Source organism: Somniosus microcephalus, unplaced genomic scaffold (assembly GCF_052327205.1).
Source record: "Somniosus microcephalus isolate GS21.2 unplaced genomic scaffold, FLI_Smic_1.0 unresolved_chr1, whole genome shotgun sequence".
NCBI classification, from domain to species: domain Eukaryota; kingdom Metazoa; phylum Chordata; class Chondrichthyes; order Squaliformes; family Somniosidae; genus Somniosus; species Somniosus microcephalus.
Window position 1 is genome coordinate 112,976,849 of NW_028225179.1, and position 25,469 is coordinate 113,002,317.

General features: G+C 47.6%; 1 protein-coding gene across 1 annotated transcript in view; it reads left to right on the forward strand.

The window, feature by feature from the left end:
- The window catches only part of LOC147095717 (complement C4-like), a 383,861-nt gene that overhangs the window by 242,197 nt on the left and 116,195 nt on the right, over nt 1–25,469 (forward strand). The window contains exons 22-24 of the mRNA XM_085973700.1: nt 34–117; nt 6,795–6,998; nt 23,072–23,147. Of these exons, the coding sequence (XP_085829826.1) occupies nt 34–117; nt 6,795–6,998; nt 23,072–23,147 (364 nt within the window). The remainder of the gene's footprint in view (nt 1–33; nt 118–6,794; nt 6,999–23,071; nt 23,148–25,469) is intronic.

A 25,469-nucleotide genomic window follows, 5' to 3' on the forward strand; every position in this document is an offset into this window, starting at 1 on the left:
TCTTCGTGAAGTTGTCTGTTTTGTTTTTATTAGCGAGGAGCTCCTATCAGATTTTTGAAGAAATACCTTCGAACATGGTGCCAGACACCGACTCCTACCTTTACATTCGGGCAAGAGGTAACCAATACCTTTCTGTTGGAGGAGGAAATGTGACATCAGTTATCATTTGTGAGGTGCTCCAATGATTCTCAATGAAAATTTGATCCGTTTTCCTTTAACTTTAGTTCCTAGTTGTAATTCTAATGTCCCAAAAAAATCATCATAATTTGCCGTTGTGCTGCGAGTGATATCTGATCATCAGTTGTTGGCTCAACAATTGGCGATCGCAGGTTTTCCTTTCTTTCTTCCTATCTGGAGATAGAATGAGCCGCAGAAACTCCCCCTAGAGTCAAATAAAGGGCCGATTTTAACCCTACTCACTCAGCAGAAACCGGGCGGGTGGGCAGTTAAGATCGCCCTGGCTCTTACCTGTCCAAAAGCTGCCATGATTCCAATATCCCGCAATTTTAACCTGCTCTCCTGAGCAGGCAGCAAGGACAGGCGCCCGGAGCCAACAGGGTCCTTCTTTACATATGCATGTTGCGACCTGATGCCATCATTGAGACCCGACTGTAATTTTAACTCGGGCCTGAGCGGGGAATCCACCTGGAGTTAAAGTCGGGGCCACAAGTTCCACGTGGGGAAGATTTATTCTCTGTGCTTGCTGTAACAGAACGATAAAATATTTGCAATGAACGTGGAAAAGTTTTTGGTACATCTACGCACAGAGACATTGGGCTGGATTTTGACAGCCCTGGGGAGGGCGGGTCTGCCGGGAAAATGGCAGAATCTGGGGATGGGTGCCCATCCCTCCCCCAACCCACCTCCGTGCCATCTTGCCAGGAGGCGGGTAGCCGTCCCGTGCCGGGTCCCGTCTCCTTGGAGCCGGGAAGGGATTACAGCCACTTAACTGCCTGTTAACAGGTAGGTAACAGGTAGATAAGAGGATTATCCCTATTTTGCCCTCACAAGTGCGGGCTTCCCGAAAGCTCCGAACCCCGCCAGGGTCACCGAGGCGAGTTCTGGGTCTGCAGGGGTCGGAGGGGTGCAAAAGTGTGGTGTGAAGGTAAGTGATGGGTGCAAGTGTGGAGAGGTGAGTATCTGAGGTATGTGCAAAGTGTTAGAAAAAGTTAGATGAAACGTCATAGGCTGACATTCTCTGTAACCGGCTTCCCCTTAACTGGCCTGCTAAACCCGCTGGGCGGGCTGAACAATGTCAATCAAGGGAAAATAGGGTGGGTTGACCAGAATTTGATGGGGGCGGGACTGAAACCCGACAAGTGGGAGTCCCGCCTCCAAAAGCTCCCCATTGGCAAAATCCAGCCCAATCTCTCCTAAATCTGAATCTTTCCATCAGTTTTGTTTATCTATTAATGTTAATAATTTTGCTATATTAAATAGGCTGTAGCATTAGGAATTTCAAACCGAAGCGCAACCCATTTTGTTCCGATCGGCGTGAAGAATTGCTGCAGTTGAAGGAAAATAAACTTGCCACCTCAGATATCAAACTCTTTCTACGTCCCATAAATACTGAGCACATGCATCATTATTAACTTCAACCAGAATCGCCCGTGGTTATTCCACTACCGAGATGAAATTGGGAGATTTCGGTGCGGGGGGTGGGGGGTGATGGAGGGAGCGAAGAGGGTGGATTTTCTTCGTGGCTACTGGGAGTTTCCGAGCTTCCCCCAGCCTGATCGGCCAATTGGATACTAGGCCTGCTGAGAAACACGAAGGGAAGTTAGTCCATTCCCGAGGGGCTGGATTACTTTGCAGAAGCTACAAGGCTGAACGGCTCTGCCATGCTATTCCCCTGAGCCCCTTCCTGTCTTCCTCTGCCCTATCGGAGTGGGAAGGAGCCTCCCTAACATCCCAGGCCTCCGTGAGGATGGGTGCCACTGGTGGAACCTCACCAGGTACCATTCCCCCACCCTTCCGCCGCCACGTTATTGGCACCTTTCGAGCAATTTGAAATAGGGTGGTGCCCCTCGGAGTCAGCAGACTCGGGCTTCACTCTCCCCACATTTCCACCAGTGGAATGTGTCAGTAGAATTTTAACTCCTCCGTGTGGGCCAGTAGTTTAAAAGCAAAACTCCGCCCCCACCAACTCAGGGTGGGAGGAGTCCCCGGTAGAGGCTGGGGAGCTTCCTGAAAATATTTTAATAACTCCCAGACTGCAAGAGAGTCCACAGTGGAATGCCTTTATGGTGCGTAGTTTCACCAGGTTGGAAATGATCTCCAGACCGGCCAAAATAGAAAACCTCAGTCAAGTTGCTGTTCTTATATTAGTTTAGATGGATGACCATCAAAAGACCACAGACATTTCAAAGCCTAGAAATGAGTCTCGGCTGGTGGTGCAAAACAGGTGGTATCGGATCAGCTTCCCGTTACTCAGTTCAATTGGAAATAACTGAATAAATATCAGGCGCTGCGTATAATGGGCGGGTGATCCGATACTGCCTGTTTAGCGCAACCGCCCGAGACGTATTTCATAGGATTACATTACATTGGATATATATGGCAAAGAAACAGGCCGTTCGGCCCATCCAGTCCATGCCAGCGTTTATGCTCCACTCGAGCCTCCTCCCGTGTTTCCTCATCTAACTCTATCAGCATAACCCTCTATTCCCTTCTCCCTCATATGCTTGTCCAGCCTCCCCTTAAATGCATCGATACTATTCGCTTCAACCACTCCCTGTGGTAGCGAGTTCCACATTCTCACCACTCTCTGGGTAAAGAAGTTTCTTCTGAATTCCCGATTGGATTTCTTGGTGACTATCTTATATTGATGGGCTTTAGTTATACTCTTCCCCACAAGTGGAAACACTCTCTCTGTATCCACTCTATCAAAACCTTTCATAATTTTAAAGACCTCTATTTGGTCACCTCGCAGCCTTCTTTTTTCAAGAGAAAAGAGACCCAGCCTGCTCATTCTTTCCTGATATGTATAACCTCGCATTTCTGGTATCATCCTTGTAAATCTTCTCTGCACCCTCTCCAGTGCCTCTATATCCTTTTTATAATATGGTGACCAATACTGTACACAGTACTCCAAGTGTGGTCTAACCAAGGTTCGATACAGGTTTAGCATAACTTCCCTACTTTGCAATTCCAACCCTCTAGAAATAAACCCTAGTGCTCGGTTTGCTTTTTTCATGGCCTTGCTAACGTGTGTCGCAACTTTTAGTGATTTGTGTATTTGTACTCCGAGATCCCTTTGTTCCTCTATTCCACCTAGACTCGCACCCTCCAAGTGATAAGTGACCTCCCTATTCTTCCTCTCAAAATGTAATACCTCACATTTATCTGTGTTGAACTTAATTTGCCAATTATATGCCCATTCTGCAAGTATATCAATGTACTCCGAACCACAAGAAAACTACACACCTACCTGATGGGCCTGGATCCACGGAGACTCGCACTCCTGGGCCTCTACACGTAGGCCTGTGCAGAGACCCACCTATCCCAGGGACGCACGTGGTTCGCAAGCACCCCTGGGATCATGCGGGCTGGCCCAACCAATCAGAAAGGGGGATTCCATTATGCTTATGGGGATGCCATTTACAAATGGAATCCCTATGAGCATGAATAGGAATCGCCCAAAAATACATGCACACAACCTTGAAATAAAAAAAATTACATGTTTAAAATGAATTAAAATACGATTTCATTAAACATTTGAAACAAAAATGTAATTTTATGAAAAATAAATGTTAACGTTTTAAAGAAGCTAAAAATAACCCATAACTAATTTTAATGGTGTTTAAATAATTTAAAAAAATTATTTTAATATTTATTTAAACTATTACGCCTGCTTTTACCATATGTAAGAGTTTCACGGGCATTCGCTGGGCAAATAGCCCAACTCTCCGCCCGCGAATGTCCTTTTCCCGGGGATGCAGAGGATCTGTCAAGAAGATTCTTGACAGATCACAATTTCTGGGTTTTTCGGGCATGCACATCGCATGGGTAAACCCGGAACTTGCGGGGCACTTACGGCCACGTACGCACCTCGTACGTGGCCATAGGCCCTGGGAAATCCGGGCCAATATCTCGATGCCAGAAAAAGCAATAATCCTGAGGATTGGGAGCAGTTTAGGATTCAACAAAGGAGGACAAAGGGATTAATTAAGAATGGGAAAATAGAATATGAGAGTAAGCTTGCACGGAACATAAAAACTGACTGTAAAAGCTTTTATAGATATGTGAAGAGAAAAAGATTGGTGAAGTCAAGCGTAGGTCCCTTGCAGTCAGAATCAGGGGAATTTATAATGGGAAACAAAGAAATGGCTGACCAACTAAATACATATTTTGGTTCTGTCTTCACAAAGGAGGACACAAATAACCTCCCAGAGATGCCGGGGAACATAGGGTCTGATGAAAGGGTGGAACTGAAAGAAATCAGTATTTGTAGGGAAATGGTGTTAGGAAAATTGATGGGACTGAAGGCCGATAAATCCCCAGGGCCTGATAATCTACATCCCAGGGTGCTTAAGGAAGTGGCCCTAGAAATATTAGATGCATTGCTGGTCATCTTCCAGAACTCGATAGACTCTGGAACAGTACCCATGGATTGGAGGGTAGCTAATGTTACCCCACTATTCAAAAAAGGTGGTAGAGAAAAAGTGGGGAATTATAGACCGGTAAGCCTGACATCGGTAGTGGGGAAAATGCTGGAGTCCATTATAAAAGATGTAATAGCAGAGCACTTGGAAAGCAGTGACAGGATCGGACAAAGTCAACATGGATTTACAAAAGGTAAATCATGCTTGACTAATCTACTGGAATTTTTTGAGAATGTAACTGGTAAAATAGATAAGGGAGAACCAGTGGATGTGGTGTATTTGGACTTTCAGAAGGCTTTCGATAAGGTCCCACATAAGAGATTAGCGTGCAAAATTAAGGCACATGGGATTGGGGGCAAGGTATTGACTTGGATAGAGAACTGGTTGGCAGACAGAAAGCAAAGAGTTGAAATAAACGGGTCGTTTTCCGACTAGCAGGCAGTGACTAGTGGGGTACCGCAAGGATAGGTCCTAGGACCCCAGCTGTTCACAATATATATTAATGATCTGGACGAGGGAATTGGATGTAATACCTCCAAATTTGCAGATGACACAAAGCTGGGTCGGAGGGTATGCTGTGAGGAGGATGTTGTGAAACTCCAGTACGATTTGGACAGGTTGGGTGATTGGGCAGAAACATGGCAAATGCACTATAATGTGGATAAATTTGAGGTTATCCACTTTGGTGGCAAAAACAGGAAGGCAGATTATTATTTGAATGGCAATAGATTGGGAGAAGGGGAAGTGCAAAGAGACCTGGGTGTTCTTGTGCACCAGTCACTGAAGGTAAGCATGCAGGTGCAGCAGGCGGTTAAGAAGGCAAATGGTATGTTGGCCTTCGTAGCAAGAGGGTTCGAGTACAGGAACAAGGATGTCTTGCTACAGTTGTACAGGGCCTTGGTGAGACCGCACCTTGAGTATTGTGTGCAGTTTTGGTTGCCTTACCTGAGGAAGAACGTTCTTGCCATGGAAGGAGTGCAACGAAGATTCACCAGGCTGATACCTGGGATGGCAGGAATGACGTATGAGGAGAGATTGTGTCGATTGGGCTTATACTCACTGAAGTTTAGAAGATTGAGGGGGGATCTCATCGAAACCTATAAAATTCTGTCAGGCCTGGACAGACTAGATGGTTCTGATGGCCGGGGAGTCCAGAACCAGGGGTCATAGTCTAAGGATAAGGGGTAAGCCATTTAGGACTGAAATGAGGAGGAATTTCTTCACCCAGAGAGTGGTGAACCTGTGGAATTCTCTGCCACAGAGGGCGGTGGAGGCCAGTTCATTAAATATATTCAAGAAAGAGTTGGATATATTTCTTAAGGCTAAAGGGATCAAGGGATATGGGGAGAAGGCAGGGACAGGGTACTGAATTTGGATGATCAGCCATGATCTCATTGAACGGCGGAGCAGGCTCGAAGGGCCGAATGGCCTACTCCTGCTCCTATCTTCTATGTTTCTATGTTTCTATGTTTCTATGCTCTGGCTGCAGTTGTTGAAAACTACAATTGTGACAAATTTCGAACATTTGCCGAATCCGTTCTTCAAACAATTCCTAGTTGTCGGGCATAATTTTAAAAAAAAATGTATTTCACTGGCGTAAAAAATATATATTTATATATTTTTATTCATTCATGGGATGTGGGCGTCACTGGAAAGGCAGGCATTTAGTGCCCATCCCCAGTTGCCCTTGAGAAGGTGGTGGTGAGCCGCCTTGAACCACTGCAGTCCATGTGGTGAAGGTACTCGCAGAGTGCTGTTAGGGAGGAAGTTCCAGGATTTTGACCCAGCGACGATGAAGGATCGGCGATATAATTCCACGTCCGAATGGTGTGTGACTTGGAGGGGAACTTGCAGGTGGTGGTGTTCCCATGCGCCTGCTGCCCTTGTCCTTCTAGGTGGTAGAGGTCGCGGGTTTGGGAGGTGCTGCCGAAGGAGCCTTGACGAGTTGCTGCAGTGCATCTTGTAGATGGTACACACTGCAGCCACGGTACGCCGGTGATGGAGGGAGTGAATGTTTAATGTGGTGAATGGGGTGCCAATCAAGCAGGCTGCTTTGTCCTGAATGGTGTCGAGCTCCTTGAGTCTTGTCGGAGCTGCACTCATCCAGGCAAGTGGAGAGTATTCCATCGCACTACTGACTTGTGCCGAGTAGATTCCATTCTTTGACTCTTTATCGGTGCCTTTTTTTAGGTGAAGTGATGGGAGAAACGGTGCAGAACTGCCTAACGCTGGAAGGAATTGACCGGCTCATTCAATTGCCAAGAGGGTGCGCCGAGCAAACATCAGTTCTAATGGCACCGACCGTGTTTGCTGTTAAGTATCTAGACAAAAGCGACCAATGGCTTTGTCTGAAAGCTGAACGAAAAGATGAAGCGATCCAACATATTGCAACAGGTGGAGTATGCATATTCATCATTCAGATGCAATGAAACATTTATTTTTCATTTTAATAAGAATCGGCACAAGGGTCACCCTTATTTTTTGGTGGCAATTATATATAATCACCGAGTCACAGCACAGAAGGGGGTCATTCGGCCCATCCTGCTTGTGCCAGCCCATTGAAAGAGCTAGAGGATTGGTCCCAGCCCCCTGCTCTTTCCCCATTGCCCGATAATATTCTCCACTCCAAGTATTTGTCCAATTCCCTTTTGAAAGTTATTATTGAATCTGCTTCCACCACCCTTTCAGGCTGTGCATTCCAGACCATAAAAACTCGCTGCATATTTTTGGTCACCTTATTTAAGGAGGGCCATAATTGCAGTTCAGAGACGGTTGACTCGGTTGATTCCTGAGATGAGGGTCTTATCTTATGAGGAAAGGTTGAGCAGGTCGGGCCGCTCCTCATTGGAGTTTAGAAGAATGAGAGGTGATCTCACTGAATCATATCAGATTCTGAGGGGGCTCGACAGGGCAGATGCTGAGAGGATGTTTCCCCTCGTGGGGGAATCTGGAACAAGGGGGGCATAGTTTCAGGATAAGGGGTCACCCATTTAAGATGAAGATGAGGAGGTATTTCTTCTCTGAGGGTCATGAATCTTTGGAATTCTCTGCCCCAGAGAGCTGTGGAGGTGGAGTCATTGAATATATTCAAGGCCGAGATTGACAGACATTTGAGCTACAGGGGGCTCAAGGGTTGTGGGGAGCGGGCAGGAAAGTGGAGTTGAGGCAGAAGATCAGCCATGGTCTCATTGAATGGTGGAGCAGGCTCGAGGGGCCGAATGGCCTACTCCTGCCCCTATTTCTTATGTTCTTATGGCACCTCTGGTTCTTTTACCAATTTAATTAAATCTGTGTCCTCTGGTTAACGACCCTCCTGCCACTGGAAGCAGTTTCTCCTTATTTCCTCTGTCAAAACCCGTTGTGATTTTGAACCCCTCTATAATATCTCCCTTTAACCTTCTCTGCACTAAGGAGAACAATCCCAGTTTCTCTACTCTCTCCAGTCTTTCATCCTTGGTCCCATTCTAACAAATCTCATCTGCACCCTCTCCAAGGTCTTGACATCCTTACTAAAGTGCGGTGCCCAGAACTGGCCACATTACGCCAGCTGGGGCCTAACCAGCATGAACCATTTTTCTGGCAATTGACTTGGGGTGTTAAGCCAATAAAAGTGGAAATGAGAGGTATGCGTATCCGTGCCACCGACCTGTAAAAGTATCTCTACATTTATCCTTCGCGTCAATGAATCAGACGGAAAGTCTGCTTGCATTTTGTCCGTGCCTTCGTAGTGCCTTCAGGAATTACATGGGCAGGGTTATCCACTCGGGCTTGTCAACCAGCACCTTTCCACATCTTAAAATGAATGGCTAGGACAGACGCGGAAAGCCGCAATCAAGCAACCTCAGTTGAATCTTCCGATAAAGGTTGCCATTTTCGGCTTACATATTCCCCTACGACATCCTTATACTCGATCAGCTTGTTAGAGTCCTTCCTTGAGACTGCGATGTCAATCCTTTTCTCCTCTTGATCTCACCGGACAATATTAGAACCTGGAATACTAGTTTGTCAATCCTCTCCAAAAGTAAGCCACATTGATTTTAGAGTTAGTACTGGGCTAAAAATTCGGTGCATTTGCGCCACCGGGGGGGTGCTAACAGGGTGCAGACAATGTTTCACCCAGGCGTAGCACCGCTAACGACTGCCGCTAAATCCAGCAGGGGTTTAGCGCCGGCGGTAACCGGTAGCGCCCCGCTCCGCTGCTCAGGCGATGACGATGTCATTACCGTGCGCAGCTCCCCGTTTTCGCTCCGCCTGAAAAAACTGGCCCGCGGCCCCTAAATCTGCGCTGGGCGATGACAGCAACCGATTCAGGGGGCGGGATCGGAGTGGCAGGAGGCTCACGGGGGCGCTAAGTAAAGGAAAGGTCACGGGCACAGGGGAGAAAAAAAATCGGCCGACTTACAGGTCGCGGCCTGTTGCATCGTTGAACGCAGGGTCCATACCGCGATCTGGCAGCACGGCGCTCCTCTTGTGTGCCGGGCTGCTGGCACGGCTACCCGCTCCCCGGTGGGCCAAGTAGGGCCCCGCAGAGTTGTGGGCTTGGGCCCTCCCCTTTAATGAGGGGAGGAGCCCTTCCATGCGGCAGCGCTACGTGGCCCATTGCGTAGCACTGCAGAACGCACCGCTCCGATATTCGGGGTTACTGCTCTTGCTTTAGCGCCCCACCTCCCTCTTGGGGCGCTACACCTGAAGTTCGCGCTCGCTGGCGCTATTTTTCGCCGGGTGCTAAATTTAGAGCCCAGGCGATGTCAGCGGCCCAACGCGGTTGCGAGCGAATTTTTGCCCCAGTATGTCATACCCCTCCAGAGTTAATAATGCTTCTAACTCTCCAGGTTTGTTTGGAGTGCTCAGTGCATTCTCGTACACACCATTCAATCCTGACTCCAGTTTATGACAACATTACTCTCTTTACTTCCTCCTCCTTGTTTATCTTTTTAAAATTATGTTCCTGTTTATGTTCCTGTGTCAGCTGTGGCTCAGTGAGTAGCACTCTCGCTCCTGATTCAGAAGTTTGTTGGTTCTAGTCCCACTCCAGAGACTTGAGCACAAAAATGTAGGCTGACACTCCAGTGCAGTGCTGAGGGAGCGCTGCACGGTCGGAGGTGCCATCTTTCGGATGAGACGTTAAACCGAGGCCCCATCTGCTCTCTCAGGTGGACGTAAAAGATCCCACAGCACTATTTTGATGAAGAGCAGGGGAGTTATTCCCGGTGCCCTGGACAATAATTATCCCTCAATCAACATCACAAAAACAGATTATCCGGTCATTATCATATTGCTGTGTGTGGGAGCTTGCTGTGTGCAAATTGGTTGCCCTGTTTCCCACATTACAACAGTGACTACACTTCAAAAAGTACTTCATTGGCTGTAAAGTGCTTTGGGACCTCCAGTGGTCGTGAAAGGCGCTGTAGAAATGCAAGTCTTTCTTTATCTATTTTTCATTTCTTGCTTTTATTTTTACTGTCTCTTTCTGTTTCTTCATCTGTTATTCTGTCCTCTGCCAGGTTAGTTTAAAGCCTACACCACTGTGCTAAGTAGTGTCCCATGGAGAACCTTGGCTCCACCCTTATTAAGTCGAAGCCTGCCCACCCTGGACAGGCCACCGCTGTCCCAGATCTCATCCCAAATTCCCCAGGGGCCAGAACACCTCCTGTTACGTCCGTGTAATAATAAGAAAAGGACTGCAGAGAACAGTACAACAGGTGTTTACTCAACGTGGTTCAAACTGCAACTGAAACAACAGATTACTACTCAGTGTTATATACAGGTGTGGTCACTGCCGGTACTACAGTATACATGAGCTGTAGAAAGCAGTTTCCCCCCTTAAAGGTACATACATTACAATTCCTCCCCTTTTAGATTAACAGTACCATAACACTCATTTAACAATTAAATATCAAACTAATTACAATTAACACTTTTAACATGCAACATTAGCTGAAAATAGTCTATTTATAAATTCAGTCTTTGGGGAGGCTTCCTGATCCTTTCTGGATAGCGCCTTTCCCGAGTGTCTTGCTCTTGGTGCGGAGGCGATTCTGGCCCCCTGTCGTCGGTTGGTTCATCGGCTTCCGATGCTACTGTTTCTGGGGTAGATGCGACCTGTATGTCGGGTTCATCACCAGGTACGTATGGGCGAGGCATGGGGTTGACTTCTTCTTGTGACTCTAGGATCTGGTCAGCATGGCGTCTCACGATGCTCTCCCCAACGTCCACTGTGTACATTAGTGGGCCCTGCCGTGTGCATATCGTTCCTGGCTGCCATTTTTCTGTTCAGTAGTCGCGGGCCAAGACTGGTTGCCCTACATTGAAGCTCCTTGTTGGCTTCTCATGGATGTGCTGGAATTGCTTACTCTCAACATCTCTTCGTACGTTTGATCTGAGCAAATCCAGGCGAGATCTTAACTTTCGGTTAAAGAACATCATGGCTGGGGCCTGGTTGGTGACTGCATGTGTCGCATTCCGGTAGGCGAACAGGAAATTGTCCACCTTGTGCTGCAGCGGAATGTTGTCATTGTACATAGCCTTTATTGCCTTCTTAAAGGTTTGTACGAACCTCTCAGCCAATTCATTTGTGGCTGGATGATACGGGGCGGATGTGCAATGCCGTACCCCATTCTTTTTCAAGAACCTCCGGAACTCTTCGGACACAAACTGTGGTCCGTTGTCGGAGCAAATCTGTTCTGGCAAGCCATTCCTGGCAAAAATGGTCCGTAGGACTGCAATAGTTTTCTCCGTGGTGGTGGAGGACATTTTGATGACCTCAGGCCATTTCGAGTGCGCATCCACGGCTATTAAAAACATTGAGTCCATGAATGGACCAGCAAAATCAATATGCACCTGTTGCCATGGAGATGAGGGCCACTCCCATGGGTGTAGAGGGGCCTGTGGTGGTGCATTTTGGACTTTCTGGCATCCTGAGCAGCTCTTGGTCAGGTCCTTGATTTGTTTATCGATTCCCGGCCACCACACATAAGCCCTGGCTAGGCTTTTCATTTTTACCCCTCCCAGATGACCCTCATGAAGCTCATTGAGCACTCTCTCCCTTAACTTGGGTGGAATTACCACTCGGGATCCACACATCAAGGTCCCCCGGCACACTGACAGTTGTTCTCTCCTTGTCGAGAATGCTGGCAACAGTGAGTCACCATATGCTGGCCATCCCTTCACCGTCAAATCATATACCCAAGACAGTGTTGGGTCATTTCGGGTTTCCTTTTCGATACAAGCATTAGTTACCGGTAGGTATTCAACTATAGTCGAATGGAATATTTTGACAGGATCCACTGCTGGTGCTTCCTCCGCAGTAGGCAGTGGCAGGCGTGATAGCCCATCAGCATTTCCATGCTGTTTCGTGCCCTTATATTCAATTTCATAGTGGTGCGCCCCTAGAAAAAGTGACCATCTTTGTAGTCGTTGCGCAGTCATCACTGGAACGCCCTTCTTCGGATTAAAAATGGAGACAAGAGGCTGGTGATCAGTCAGCAAGGTGAATTTCTGCCCGTGCAGATAGTGATTGAACTTTTTCACTCCCCGCACTAGGCTGATTACTACTCAGTGTTATATACAGGTGTGGTCACTGCCAGTACTACAGTATACATGAGCTGTAGAAAGTAGTTCCCCCCTTAAAGGTACATACATTACACCTCCCTTCTAACCACCTTTGCTGCCATGCATGTCATCTCGCAGTTGCTATACTGATTAGTGTTGGACTGCTTTCTCCTTGGAATTCGTCGCGTTGCCATAAACAACAGATTATGCCCACACATATCGTTGCAACAATGCAGGAGCGGATCTTTATTGAGACACATCACTCCCGATTCCCGTATGAGTACTATACAGTGATTCACTCGCACTTCTATCCCATTTTTACCTTTAGATCACTACATTCCATGTAAGAGCAGAATCGCAAACATGGACCCAGAAAAAAATGCACTTAGCCGTTCTTAATCTCATCCAATCATCTTGTTCCCATGAAATAACAACAGGAAATGCTGGAAATACTCAGCAGGCCAGGCCATGGGTAAGTTGCGCTGTTGTGCTCAATCCCATTCCCTATAAACACAAGTAACCAGGCTGACATATTCCAGACATCACAGACATGGTCGCACATTCCATCACCCTCCTTATCTGTGGCGATACATTTGCCTTAAACCCCCTTTTAATACACGAGGGTAGAACAAATGAAAGACAGAGACAGGATGAGTTGCTCGCCCATGTGCTGGCTTTACTTGGCCGGAGCGAACTGAGCATGCTCATACTAAACCATGTGACAAACCATGTGATATTACATTACACTGCTTTCCCTTTGAAAGACAGAGGGCTGGATTTTGTCAGCCCCGAGTAGGCGGGTATGGAGGCGGGACTGCTGGTAAAGTTGCAGAAAGTGGGGGCCGATGGCAAACCCGCCCCCATCCCGCCTCCGTGCCCTTTTGCCAGGAGGCAGGAAGCCGTCCTGCCCCGGGTCCCATCTCCTGGAGGCGGGAAAGGGATTAAATCCTTTTAACTGCCTGTTAACAATTAGTAACAGGCAGAAAAAAGGATTAGTCCCATTTTACCTTTTCAGGTGAAGGCTTCCCAACCTCGGAGAACCCTGCCAGCTTGGAGGAGTTGAGTAGGAGGTCTGCATGGGTCGGAGGGGCCTGAAGGTGAGATGTAGAGGTGAATGATTGGTGCAAGTGTGGAGTGGTAAGTATGTGAGGTGAGTGTTAAGTGTTAGAAAATGTTCACTTACCTTTGTTACTCCCTACAGCCTTCAGCCGCTGAGGCTCCGGAGTCCCCGACATCTCCATTGTAGATTTCACAGACTGGCTGTGGATCCTCCGAAACAGCAGCCAGGTGATTTCTGCAAAGTTGAAAGGTTTGATGAGTCCTGAACACAAGGTCTCATCAAACTACACAGAATGGCAGTGTTTGACAGCTTCACAGAGCTGTCAAACGCTGACATTTCTTCTTTCAAGAAGTCTTGACAGATGGCACGTCTGACGTTGACGTGCTCTGTCAGTGACTTCCCCCTAATTGGCCTGCTGAGCCCGCAAGGTCAATCAGGGGAAAATCCCGCTGGTTGGCCAGAACATGATGGAGGCAGGGCAGAGACCTGACAAGCAGCAGTCCCGAAGATGTGCGGGTTAGGTTGATTGGCTATGATAAAAAATTGACCCTTAGTGTTAGGGGGATTAAATACGTGGGGTTACGGGGATAGGGTGGGATATGTGTTGGTGTAGGGGTTACGGGGATCGGGTGGGATATGTGTCGGTGCAGGCTCGATGGGCCGAAATGGCCTCTATCTGCACTGTGGGGTTTCTGTGATTCTGTGATCTCCATTCACAAAATCCAGCCCAATGCATGTATTCCCCTCTCAAATACAACAAAACTGTGGAGGAGGAATTCCTAGAGTGTTTACGGGATGGTTTCCTGGACCAATATGTCAAGGAACCAACAAGAGATCAGGCCATCTTAGACTGGGTATTATGTAACGAGAAAGGATTAATTAGCAATCTTGTTGTACGAGGCCCCTTGGGTCGGAGCAATCATAATATGATCGAATTCTTCATTAGGATGGAGAATGAAGTAGTTGACTCAGAGACTAGGGTCCTCAATTTAAATAAAGGAAACTATGATGGTCTGAGGTGTGAGTTGGGTAGGATTGATTGGGGAATGGCACTCAAAAGGTTGACGGTGGCTAGGCAATGGCAAACATTCAATGACCGAATGGATGAACTACAGAAGTTGTTCATCCCAGTTTGGCATAAAAATAAAACAAAAAGGGTGACTCAACCGTGGCTAACAAGGGAAATTAGGGATAGCATAAGTTCCAAGGAGAGGACATACAAATTTGGCCAGAAAAAGCAATAATCCTGAGGATTGGGAGCAATTTAGGATTCAACAAAGGAGGACAAAGGGATTAATTAAGAAAGGGAAAATAGAATATGAGAGTAAGCTATCAGGGAACATAAAAACTGACTGTAAAAGCTTTTATAGATATGTAAAGAGAAAAAGATTGGTGAAGTCAAGCGTAGGTCCCTTGCAGTCAGAATCGGGGGAATTTATAATGGGGAACAAAGAAATGGCAGACCAACTAAATACATATTTTGGTTCTGTCTTCACAAAGGAGGACACAAATAACCTCCCAGAAATACCACGGAACATAGGTTCTGATGAAAGGGTGGAACTGAAAGAAATCAGTATTTGTAGGGAAATGGTGTTAGGAAAATTGATGGGACTGAAGGCCGATAAATCCCCAGGGCCTGATAATCTACATCCCAGGGTACTTAAGGAAGTGGCCCTAGAAATAGTAGATGCATTGCTGGTCATCTTCCAGAACTCAATAGACTCTGGAACAGTACCCATGGATTGGAGGGTAGCTAATGTTACCCCACTATTAAAAAAAGGTGGCAGAGAAAAAGCGGGGAATTATAGACCGGTAAGCCTGACATCGGTAGTGGGGAAAATGCTAGAGTCCATTATAAAAGATGTAATAGCAGAGCACTTGGTAAGCAGTGACAGGATTGGACAAAGTCAACATGGATTTACAAAAGGTAAATCATGCTTGACTAACCTACTGGAATTTTTTGAGGATGTAACTGGTAAAATAGATAAGGGAGAACCAGTGGATGTGGTGTATTCGGACTTTCAGAAGGCTTTCGATAAGGTCCCGCATAAGAGGTTATTGTGCAAAATTAAGGCACATGGGATTGGGGGCAAGGTTGACTTGGATAGAGAACTGGTTGGCGGACAGAAAGCAGAGTTGGAATAAACGGGTCGTTTTCCGAGTGGCAGGCAGTGACTAGTGGGGTACCGCAAGAATCAGTCCTAGGACCCCAGCTGTTCACAATATATAGTAATGATCTGGATGAGGGAATTGGATGTAATATCTCCAAATTTGCAGACGACACAAAGCTGTGTGGGAGGGTACGCTGTGAGGAGGATGTCGTGAAACTCCAGTACGATTTGGACAGGTTGGGTGATTGGGCAGAAACATGACAAATGCACTATAATGTGGATAAATGTGAGGTTATCCACTTTGGTGGCAAAAACAGGAAGGCAGATTATTATTTGAATGGCAATAGATTGGGAGAAGGGGAAGTGCAAAGAGACCTGGGTGTTCTTGTGCACCAGTCGCTGAAGGTAAGCATGCAGGTGCAGCAGGCGGTTAAGAAGGCAAATGGTATGTTGGCCTTCGTAGCAAGAGGGTTCGAGTACAAGAACAAGGATGTCATGCTGCAGTTGTACAGGGCCTTGGTGAGACCGCACCTTGAGTATTGTGTGCAGTTTTGGTCACCTTACCTGAGGAAGGACGTTCTTGCCATGGAGGGAGTGCAGCGAAGATTCACCAGGCTGATACCTGGGATGGCAGGAATGAAGTTTAGAAGACTGAGAAGGGATCTATAAAATTCTGTCAGTTCTGGACAGACTAGATGCAGAAAGGATGTTTCTGATGGCCGGGGAGTCCAGAACCAGGGGTCATCGTCTAAGGATAAGGGGTAAGCCATTTAGGACTGAAATGAGGAGGAATTCCTTCACCCAGAGAGTGGTGAACCTGTGGAATTCTCTGCCACAGAGGGCGGTGGAGGCCAGTTCATTAAATATATTCAAGAAAGAGTTGGATATATTTCTTGAGGCTAAAGGGATCAAGGGATATGGGGAGAAGGCAGGGACAGGGTACTGAATTTGGATGATCAGCCATGATCTCGTTGAATGGCGGAGCAGGCTCGAAGGGCCGAATGGTCTACTCCTGCTCCTATCTTCTATGTTTCTATGTAAAACTATGGTCCCACCTTTCCCAGCATTACATGTACCACATAACAAAAACTCCTGGCTTTTTATTTCTTTTAAATGAACTACAAATCCTACAAATGAACTACAAATCCAGTTTAATAACAGGTTTGCGGAGCCTTCCTGATCTCCTTACAGAAGGAGGTACCACGACTCTATTTCCCCACTTGATACAACCTTGCTCACCAGACAATTCAGTACGACGGTTATGGAATGGTTTTAACTCTGTGGCCTAGAAATTCACTTGGGCGCGGGCAGCTCGCTCGCGCCCAAAAGTTAGCGCTGGGCGGGGAGGCATTAGCGCACGCCATATATTCGTCTTCTGCGCCCCAATTCAGAAGCGGGCGCTATACCAGGGTGTGCCCGCCTCCGTTTGGGGCGCTGCAACTGAATATCGGCGCGCTAGTTGCCGCAGCGCCACCCGATGCGGTGCGGCAGGCTGCGGTACTGCAGGCCTCCTCCTTCTCTTCAGGGGGAGGTGCCTGCAACGGCCAGAGCCCCGATCGCGAGTGCTGGCAAAAGAGCCCGGCACAACGGAGAAGTGCCGGGCTCCACGGAAACCAGCCGGCAATGCCGCGGGGGGGTGGGTGGAGGAGGCCGGGGAAGGAGGTGCGGGCAGGCGGCCGCCGAAAAAGCGGCCGGCCGCACCTTCAGCTTTAAAGCGCCCCACTATGGCAGCAGGACGGCCCCGTTTTCTGTTCGCTGTTTGCGCCCGCTTCGGAGGAGGCGGGCGCAAATAAATATGGGGATCGGCGCGGTTTCGGGGCGTTACGGGCCACCGCGCACACCGATGACGTCATCGGTCCCGGCGCAGCGCTAACGGCTACCGCCGCCAATACCGCTGCACTCAATTTCCACGCTACCACCCCGCCGGCGCAAAAGACCTCTTTAGGCGCTAAGTGGGCGCAAGGCCCGCTGAATTTCTAGTCCTGTGTCCACACACTGATCAGTTGATCCATTCAAGGTGTTTTCATACACTCTTTTCTGTACTGAGTCCTTTTGAGTCTCATCTGCAATCTCATTTGCATTCACGGGAAAATCTTTGTCAACTGCACCTAGCGTGAAAATCTCACCTTCACTCCCAACACGAGTCCTCATGTGGCAACCTAGACAAGGCATCTGCGATTGCGTTTTGCTTTGAAGTACGATATTCAATCGTGTAGTCATATTGTGACAACAACACTGCCCAACAATGCATTCTTGATGCGGCTATTGCAGGGATGGCAGATTTGGGTCCCAATATTGCTAGGAGCGGTTTGTGATCGATTGTCAGGGTAAACTTTCTGCCGATCAGGAACTGTTGGAATTTCTTGATTCCAAACACTATGGCGAGTGCTTCCTTTTCAATTTGCGCGTAGTTTCTTTCGCTCTTTGTGAGGGTTTGTCATATGAACACGATTGATTTCTCTTGGCCATCAACTATTGCGTGGCTTATGACAGCTCCCACACCGTAGCTGGAAGCATCACACGATAACGTAAGCTCACGCTCTGTGTCATAGTGCACAAGTAGAGCATCGCTAGAGAGGCTTCTCTTACAAGCGTTGTAAGCTTCCTGTTGTGCTTTCATCCACTTCCACTGGACATCCTGCTTGAGGAGCTCATGCAATGGAGCTAACATGGTCGCTAACTCGGGTAAGAAACGTGCGTAGTACTGGACCATTCCAAGGAAAGACCTTAACTCAGACATGTTCTGTGGCTTTGGAGCATTGATGAACCTTTTCCTTCACTGGTTGCAAGCCATTTGCATCAACTTTCACACCAATGTACACAACCTTGGGTAGCACAAAAGCGCATTTGCTCCTTTTCAATTTGACATTGTGTGCATTCAACCTTTGAAGCACTAAATCTAACACTTCTAGATTTTCTTCCTCGCTGTTTGTTGCGATCAGCACATCGTCTTGATTGCATAAGCAATTTGGAACTCCTTGCAAAATCTTATCCATCGTAGCCCGGAAGATTTTGGGGGAGGACTTTACACCATATGACAGCTTGGTGTATGAATACAGTCCCTAGTGTGTGTTGATGGTGAGATACTGTTGACTCTCTTTGTCAACATTCAGCTAAGCGTAAGCGTGTGACAGGTCAAACTTGGAGAACACCTTTGACCCTGAGAGTGCTGCATACAAATCTTGCGATGTAGGTAACGGGTACTGTTCATCGTCAACTGCTTGGTTGATAGTAACTTTGTAGTCACCGCACAAGCGTACAGTTTTGTCTGCTTTGGGCACTACCACAATCGGGGTAGCCCATTCACTTTTGTCACTTTGCACTAGCAGTCCATTCTCTCTCAGCTTCACTAGCTCTTCCTCCACCTGACTTTTCAACGCATAGGGGACCGGCCTTGCCTTCCAATAGACAGGCTTCGCGTTGGACTTGATGCGGGATATGCACGTCATACCCAGTGATACTCTCATAACTGTCTGAGAACATGCTTTTAGACTTGTTCAGCATTGCATCGAGTCGCTTCTTTGAAGCATCTACACTGAAGATATATTTCCGGTCTAGTTTTAACTTTCTCAACCAGTCTTTGCCCATGAAGGTTAGCCTGTTGGAGCTCACTACAATAATAGGCAGCTTTACTGACTGCCCATTTGTTCACATTTCTCTAGGATTTCTCCGGAGTAGCTTTTTAACTCTATGGTAGTCTTTGTAAGCAGTATTTGATTAAACTTACTCTCATGTGCCCTTACTCATGATTGAGTAGTCCGCCGCTCTGTCGATACACATATTGGTCATTGATCAAAAGTTTTGTAAGGAATTCTTTCTCATGACTGCTAGCATTGCCGCTAGTGGCATAGATACTGTAGGTGCCTAGTTCTTCAATATCAGCTGGGTTCACTTCAATATTGTGAACTCCCCCCTTTGTTGTCACTGCTTTGCTTTGCCACTAGAATGGTTCTTACTTCCTGCTTTCGATCTAGCTCTGCAAGCTGTTGAAATATGGCCTTGCTTCTGGCAGTGAAAACACTTCGCATTTCTGTATTGACAGGACTGTGGTGAGTGATTTCCATTGCAGCGCTAACAGTTCACTGAACTGCTCTCACCGACATGCCTTTGACCCGGTCACACAACTTTAGATTTGGCGGTTGTTATGTTCATTAATAACTAGACATTCTTATTATGAATAGCTAGCTTAGAGCTAGACATTTATTCATGCCATGTGGACTTGTACAGCATCCTGTAGAGGCAGCCATCTTGACTACTGCTTTCTGGGTAGCCTAGTGCATCGTGGGTAGTGTAGTCTTAAACACATTCAACTATATACACAGCAATACAGCTCTATAGCTCCACCTAGTGTACTATTCTAGAATGACATGATCATTACAGCGGTGGCTTTGTGACTCTAGATCTCAGCTGCACTAGTCACTTGAGTTGGACGGAGCTCCCCAGCATTCTTAGACACCATCTCCATAGATAGGGCAATTTTGCATGCTATGTCAAATGTTAGAAGTTCAGAGAGTTCAGTAACTTGGACTGTGTGCGCTCATCCATCAGTCCACACACAAACTTATCTCGCAGCACACAATCCAAAAATGTGCCGAAGTCACAATGCAAAGACAGGTTTTTAAGAGCTACAATGTACTCACTGATGGTTTTACTTTGTTTTTGGTTTCTGGTACTAAACTTTTCGCTCTCTGCTATTTCTAATGGCTTTGGGTCGAAATGGTCCTCGAGTTTCTCGACAATGCCTTCAAACGGTGCATCCTTCGCTTTCCCTGGCGCGAGTAGGTTTATCAACATTCCATAGACATCTGGCCCAACCTCCGTTAGAAAAATAGCTTTTTTTCCATTCGCGAATTACTCTATTTTGAGCTTGAACACTCTCATCTGCGTCTTCAGTCTCAATGACGTTACTGGCCTTAAAAAAAAAAAATCTCCATCTGCTCAGTGTAAGAACGGGATGGTTCGCGAGCTCGGTCAAGCACGCCGAGGCTTCCGCTGAATCCCGTAGGCGCAGCCATGATTGTCCCGATCCCATCGAACAGTGACTCAGCACACTACCTGTGTACCTTTCCCACTCGCAGGTTGAACACTGCGTCCTTCCATCGTCCCTAAAAATGGCTTTACAATCCCATCCTCGTCGCCAAAAATGTAACACCTGTGGGTGGAACAAATGAAGGACAGAGACAGGATGAGTTTCTCGTCCATGTGCTGGCTTTACTAGGCCAGAGCTAACTGAGCATGCCCATAATCAACCATGTGACAAACCATGTGATAATTTCAAAATTCTATAGACTCTGGAACAGTTCCCATGGATTGGAGGGTAGCTAATGTAACCCCACTATTTAAAAAAGGTGGTAGAGAGAAAACGGGGAATTATAGACCGGTAAGCCTGACATCGGTAGTGGCGGAAATGCTAGAGTCCATTATAAAAGATGTAATAGCAGAGCACTTGGAAAATAGTGACAGGATTGGACAAAGTCAACATGGATTTACCAAAGGTAAATCATGCTTGACTAATCTACTGGAATTATTTGAGGATGTAACTGGTAGAATAGATAAGGGAGAACCAGTGGATGTGGTGTATTTGGACTTTCAGAAGGCTTTCGATAAGGCCCCGCATAAGAGATTGGTGTGCAACGTTAAAACACATGGGATTGGAGGTAAGGTACTGTCTTGGATAGAGAACTGGTTGGCAGACAGGAAGCAAAGAGTTGGAATAAACGGGTCTTTTTCCGAGTGGCAGGCAGTGACTAGTGGGGTACCGCAGGGATCAGTGCTAGGACCCCAGCTATTCACAATGTATATTAATGATCTAGACAAGGGAACTAGATGTAATATCTCCAAGTTTGCAGATGACACAAAGCTGGGTGGGCGTGTGTGCTGTGAAGAGGATGCAGAGAAACTCCAGTATGATTTGGACAGGTTGGGTGATTGGGCAGATGCATGGCAGATGCAGTATAATGTGGATAAATGCGAGGTTATTCACTTTGGTGGCAAAAACAGGAAGACAGATTATTATCTGAACGGCAATAGATTGGGAGAAGGGGAAGTGCAACGAGACCTAGGTGTCCTTGTGCACCAGTCGCTGAAGGTAAGCATGCAGGTGCAGCAGGCAGTTAAGAAGGCAAATGGTATGTTGGCATTCATAGCGAGAGGGTTTGAGTACAGGAGCAAGGATGTCTTGCTGCAGTTGTACAGGGCCTTGGTGAGACCACACTTTGAGTATTGTGTGCAGTTTTGGTCGCCTTATCTGAGGAAGGGTGTGCTTGCCATGGAGGGAGTGCAGCGAAGATTCACCAGACTGATACCTGGGATGGCAGGAATGACGTATGAGGAGATATTGAGTCGATTAGGCTTATCTTCGCTAGAGTTTAGAAGAATGAGAGGGGATCTAATTGAAACTTATAAAATTCTAACAGGACTAGTCAGACTAGATGCAGGAAGGATGTTCCCGATGGCGGGGAGTCCAGAACCAGGAGTCACAGGCCTAGAAATTCAGTAGCCTTAGCGCCGCTTTTGAGGCGCGAGAGGGACTAGCGCCAGAGTTATGGCCAGTTGAAAAATTCCCTGGGGCCCTAAAGCGGCGTTGCACCGGTAGCGCTGCGTCGGCACCGATGACGTCATCGGTGTGCGCAGCATCCCGGTTGCCATGCCGACGGGCCCCAGCGCCGAAATTCAGTTGCGGCCGCCTCGCCCGTGGCAGCCGCAACTAAGACTCTGGCAACAGAGTCCAACATGTGTTTGCGCCGGCGCATTAAAGGCCCCGTGGCGGCCGGCCGCTTTCCCGCCGGCCGCCTGCCCGCAGCTCCTTCCCCGGACTTCTCCCCCCCCCCCCCCCCCGGAACAGATGCAAGCCCGGCACTTGTCCGAGGTGCCGGGCTCATTTTTAAACAGATTTGCGCGGGCCGCGGCCGGCTGCAGGCAGCTCCTCCTTAACGGAAGGAGGAGGCCTGCACTTCCCCAGCCTGCCGCACCGCATCGGGTGCCGCAGCGCCGGAATTGCGGCGCTAAACGGCAGTTAGCGCCCTTTTCCAGGCGCTAAGACCCTTCAGTAGCGCCGGCAGCCATTTGGGCGCGGCGCTACTGAATTTTTGGCGCGTGCAGGGGAACTTAGCGCCGGCACTAACTTCCGGCGCTAAAGCCCTGGCTAAGCCAAAACCCAATTTCTAGGCCATAGTCTAAGGATAAGGGTTAAGCCATTTAGGACAGAGATGAGGAGGAATTTCTTCACCCAGAGAGTGGTGAACCTGTGGAATTCTCTACCACAGAAGGCAGTTGAGGCCAACTTATTAAATATATTCAAGAAGGAGTTAGATATATTTCTTAAGGCTAAAGGGATCAAGGGATGTGGGGAGAAAGCAGGGACAGGGTACTGAGTTTGGATGATCAGCCATGATCATATTGAATGGCGGAGCAGGCTCGAAGGGCCGAATGGCCTTTTCCTGCTCCTATTTTTCTATGTTTCTATGTTTATCCCTCAACCAACATAACAAAAACAGATTATCTGCTCATTTTCACATTGTTGTTTGTGGGATCTTGCTGCGCGCAAATTGGCTGCCGCATTTCCCACATTACAACAGTGATGACACTTCAAAAAACATTCATTGGCTGTAAAGCACATTGAGACGTCCAGTGGTCGCGAAAGGCGCTATATAAATGCAAGTCTTTCTTTTTATAGGAAAATGAAAAAAATTAATGTCACTCTTGTACACTGAGCGCACTCATCAAACCTGCCATTTTATTTGCAGGGTACAAAACGATACTGGAGTATAAAAAGCCGGACGGATCTTACGGAATATATTTACATCGCCCCAGCAGCACATGGTCAGTTTGAACTGGTTTGCTTTTATCATGCTTCCCCATACAATTTCTCTTTTGTGCGTTTCCCCATTCATTTGTGGTTCACCACAAGGCCTTGGAGAGGGTGCAGAAAAGATTTACAAGAATGGTTCCAGGGATGAGTGTAAAGTATGCGAATATACTTAATACAATAAGGAAGAGACGGCTTGGAAGGGTTTAACTTAGGTCTTTACTTCATACCCACAGGCGGGAACTGAGGGGAGATCAGTACCCACAGTACTATTTATACCCCTATGGCCAGGAGTGGTACTACGGTATCACTACGCCCTACAAAGTAGTGCTGCCCTGGCCATAGGTTTAAAGTGACATACATATTACATACACAACATTCCTCCCCTTTTAATTAAAACGTACCCGTGCAATTAAGTCAACAGATGCACCATAACTAGGGCTAATAACATTTGGTAACACAACATACATAACATATTTACATCAGAGTTGTCTACCTATATATATATAAAAAGAAACATGTTATAGATTCAGTCTCTGAGGAGGCCTCCTGTCTCGACTAGGATAACGTCTTTCTCTAGTCGGTCTCGGTGTAGGCGGCGGTACTTCCGTCACCACTTCATCGCTGGAGTCATCGGTGTCTGATGGCACATCCTGTGCCGTGGAGCTCACTGGAGTGCTGAACTCCTCGCAATCCTGAGACTTCTGCAGCGACGAGCTGGGCCGTGATTCCGCTGGAACAATGTGCTGAGACGTTTGAGGTAGTGAATCAGTTGGGTTTCTGGACTCCACAAGTTGATCAGCATGTCGTCTGATTATGCCGTCCCCAGTATCCACTGTGTACATCAAAGGTCCCTGGCGGGCCTTTATCGTACCAGACCGCCACTTTTCATTTCTATAATCACGGGCCAACACTTGCTGTCCCACCACGAAGCTCCGTGTCTGTCTGTCAGGAGCTCTACGAAATACTCGGTTTTCCACATCTCTCCGGATTTTTGGTCTGAGCAATTCGAGGCGAGACCTTAACCTTCTATTAAAGAACATGACGGCGGGGGCCTGGTTGGTCACCGTATGTGCAGCATTACGGTACGCGAATAGGAAATTGTCCACCTTGTGTTGTAGTGGCAACCTTTCCTCCCCCATCGCCTTGATGGCCTTTTTAAAAGTCTGTACAAATCGCTCTGCCAGCCCATTTGTAGCCGGATGATATGGTGCGGACGTATAATGTCGCACTCCATTCCTTTTTAGGAATACTTGAAATTCTTCTGCCACAAATTGTGGCCCATTGTCCGAACAGACTTGCTCGGGCACCCCATTTCGGGCAAAAATGGTCCTTAAGGCTGCAACCGTCTTTTCGGCTGTCGTTGATGACATCTTTATGACCTCCGGCCATTTTGAGTGGGCGTCCACTACAATAAGGAACATCGCATCCATGAAGGGCCCAGCGAAGTCCACGTGGATCCTTTGCCACGGCGTTGAGGGCCACTCCCACGGATGTAGTGGGGTTGGGGTGGTACGTTCTGTACCATCTGGCACCCTTGGCATGCTTTTGCTACTTCCTCGATGTCCCTGTCAATGCCGGGCCACCAGACGTAGGCTCAGGCGAGGCTTTTCATTTTGACACCCCCCAGATGACCTTCGTGTAAGTCCCGCAACACTTTCCCTGGCTCCGCACATCAATGTGCCCCGGCACACGGACAACTGGTCCTTCCTTGCCGAAAACGCCGGCAATGATGCCCTTTCACGGTCAATTCGTAAACCCTTGCCAGTGTCGGTTCATTCTGTGTTTCCCGCTCGATACATTGGCTGGTGATGGGCAAGTGTTCCATAACCGCCGTATGGTATATTTCCACGGGGTCCTGTACTATCTCTTCGATCTCGGCAGGCAATGGTAGCCGCGACAGGCCATCCGCATTGCCATGCTGTTTGGTACCCTTATATTCGATAAGGTACTGGTGTGCTCCTAAGAACAGTGACCATCTCTGTAGCCTTTGGGCCGTCATCAGGGGCACCCCTTTTGTTGGATTAAATATGGACACCAACGGTTGATGATCCGTCAGTAGTGTGAAACGTTGCCCATGTAGATAGTGGTGGAATTTTTTTACACCCCACACCAGACTGAGGGCCTCCCTGTCGATTTGCGCATAGTTTCTTTTGGCTGTAGTTAACGACCTTGAGGCAAATGCTATTGGCCTCTCCGTCCCATTGGGAAATTTGTGTGACAACACTGCCCCTATACCATACGGGGAGGCGTCACATGTCAACCTTATTGGCATTTTTGGGTCAAAGTGTGCGAGCACTTCCTTTGATGTAATGAGTTGTTTACCCTTTTTAAAA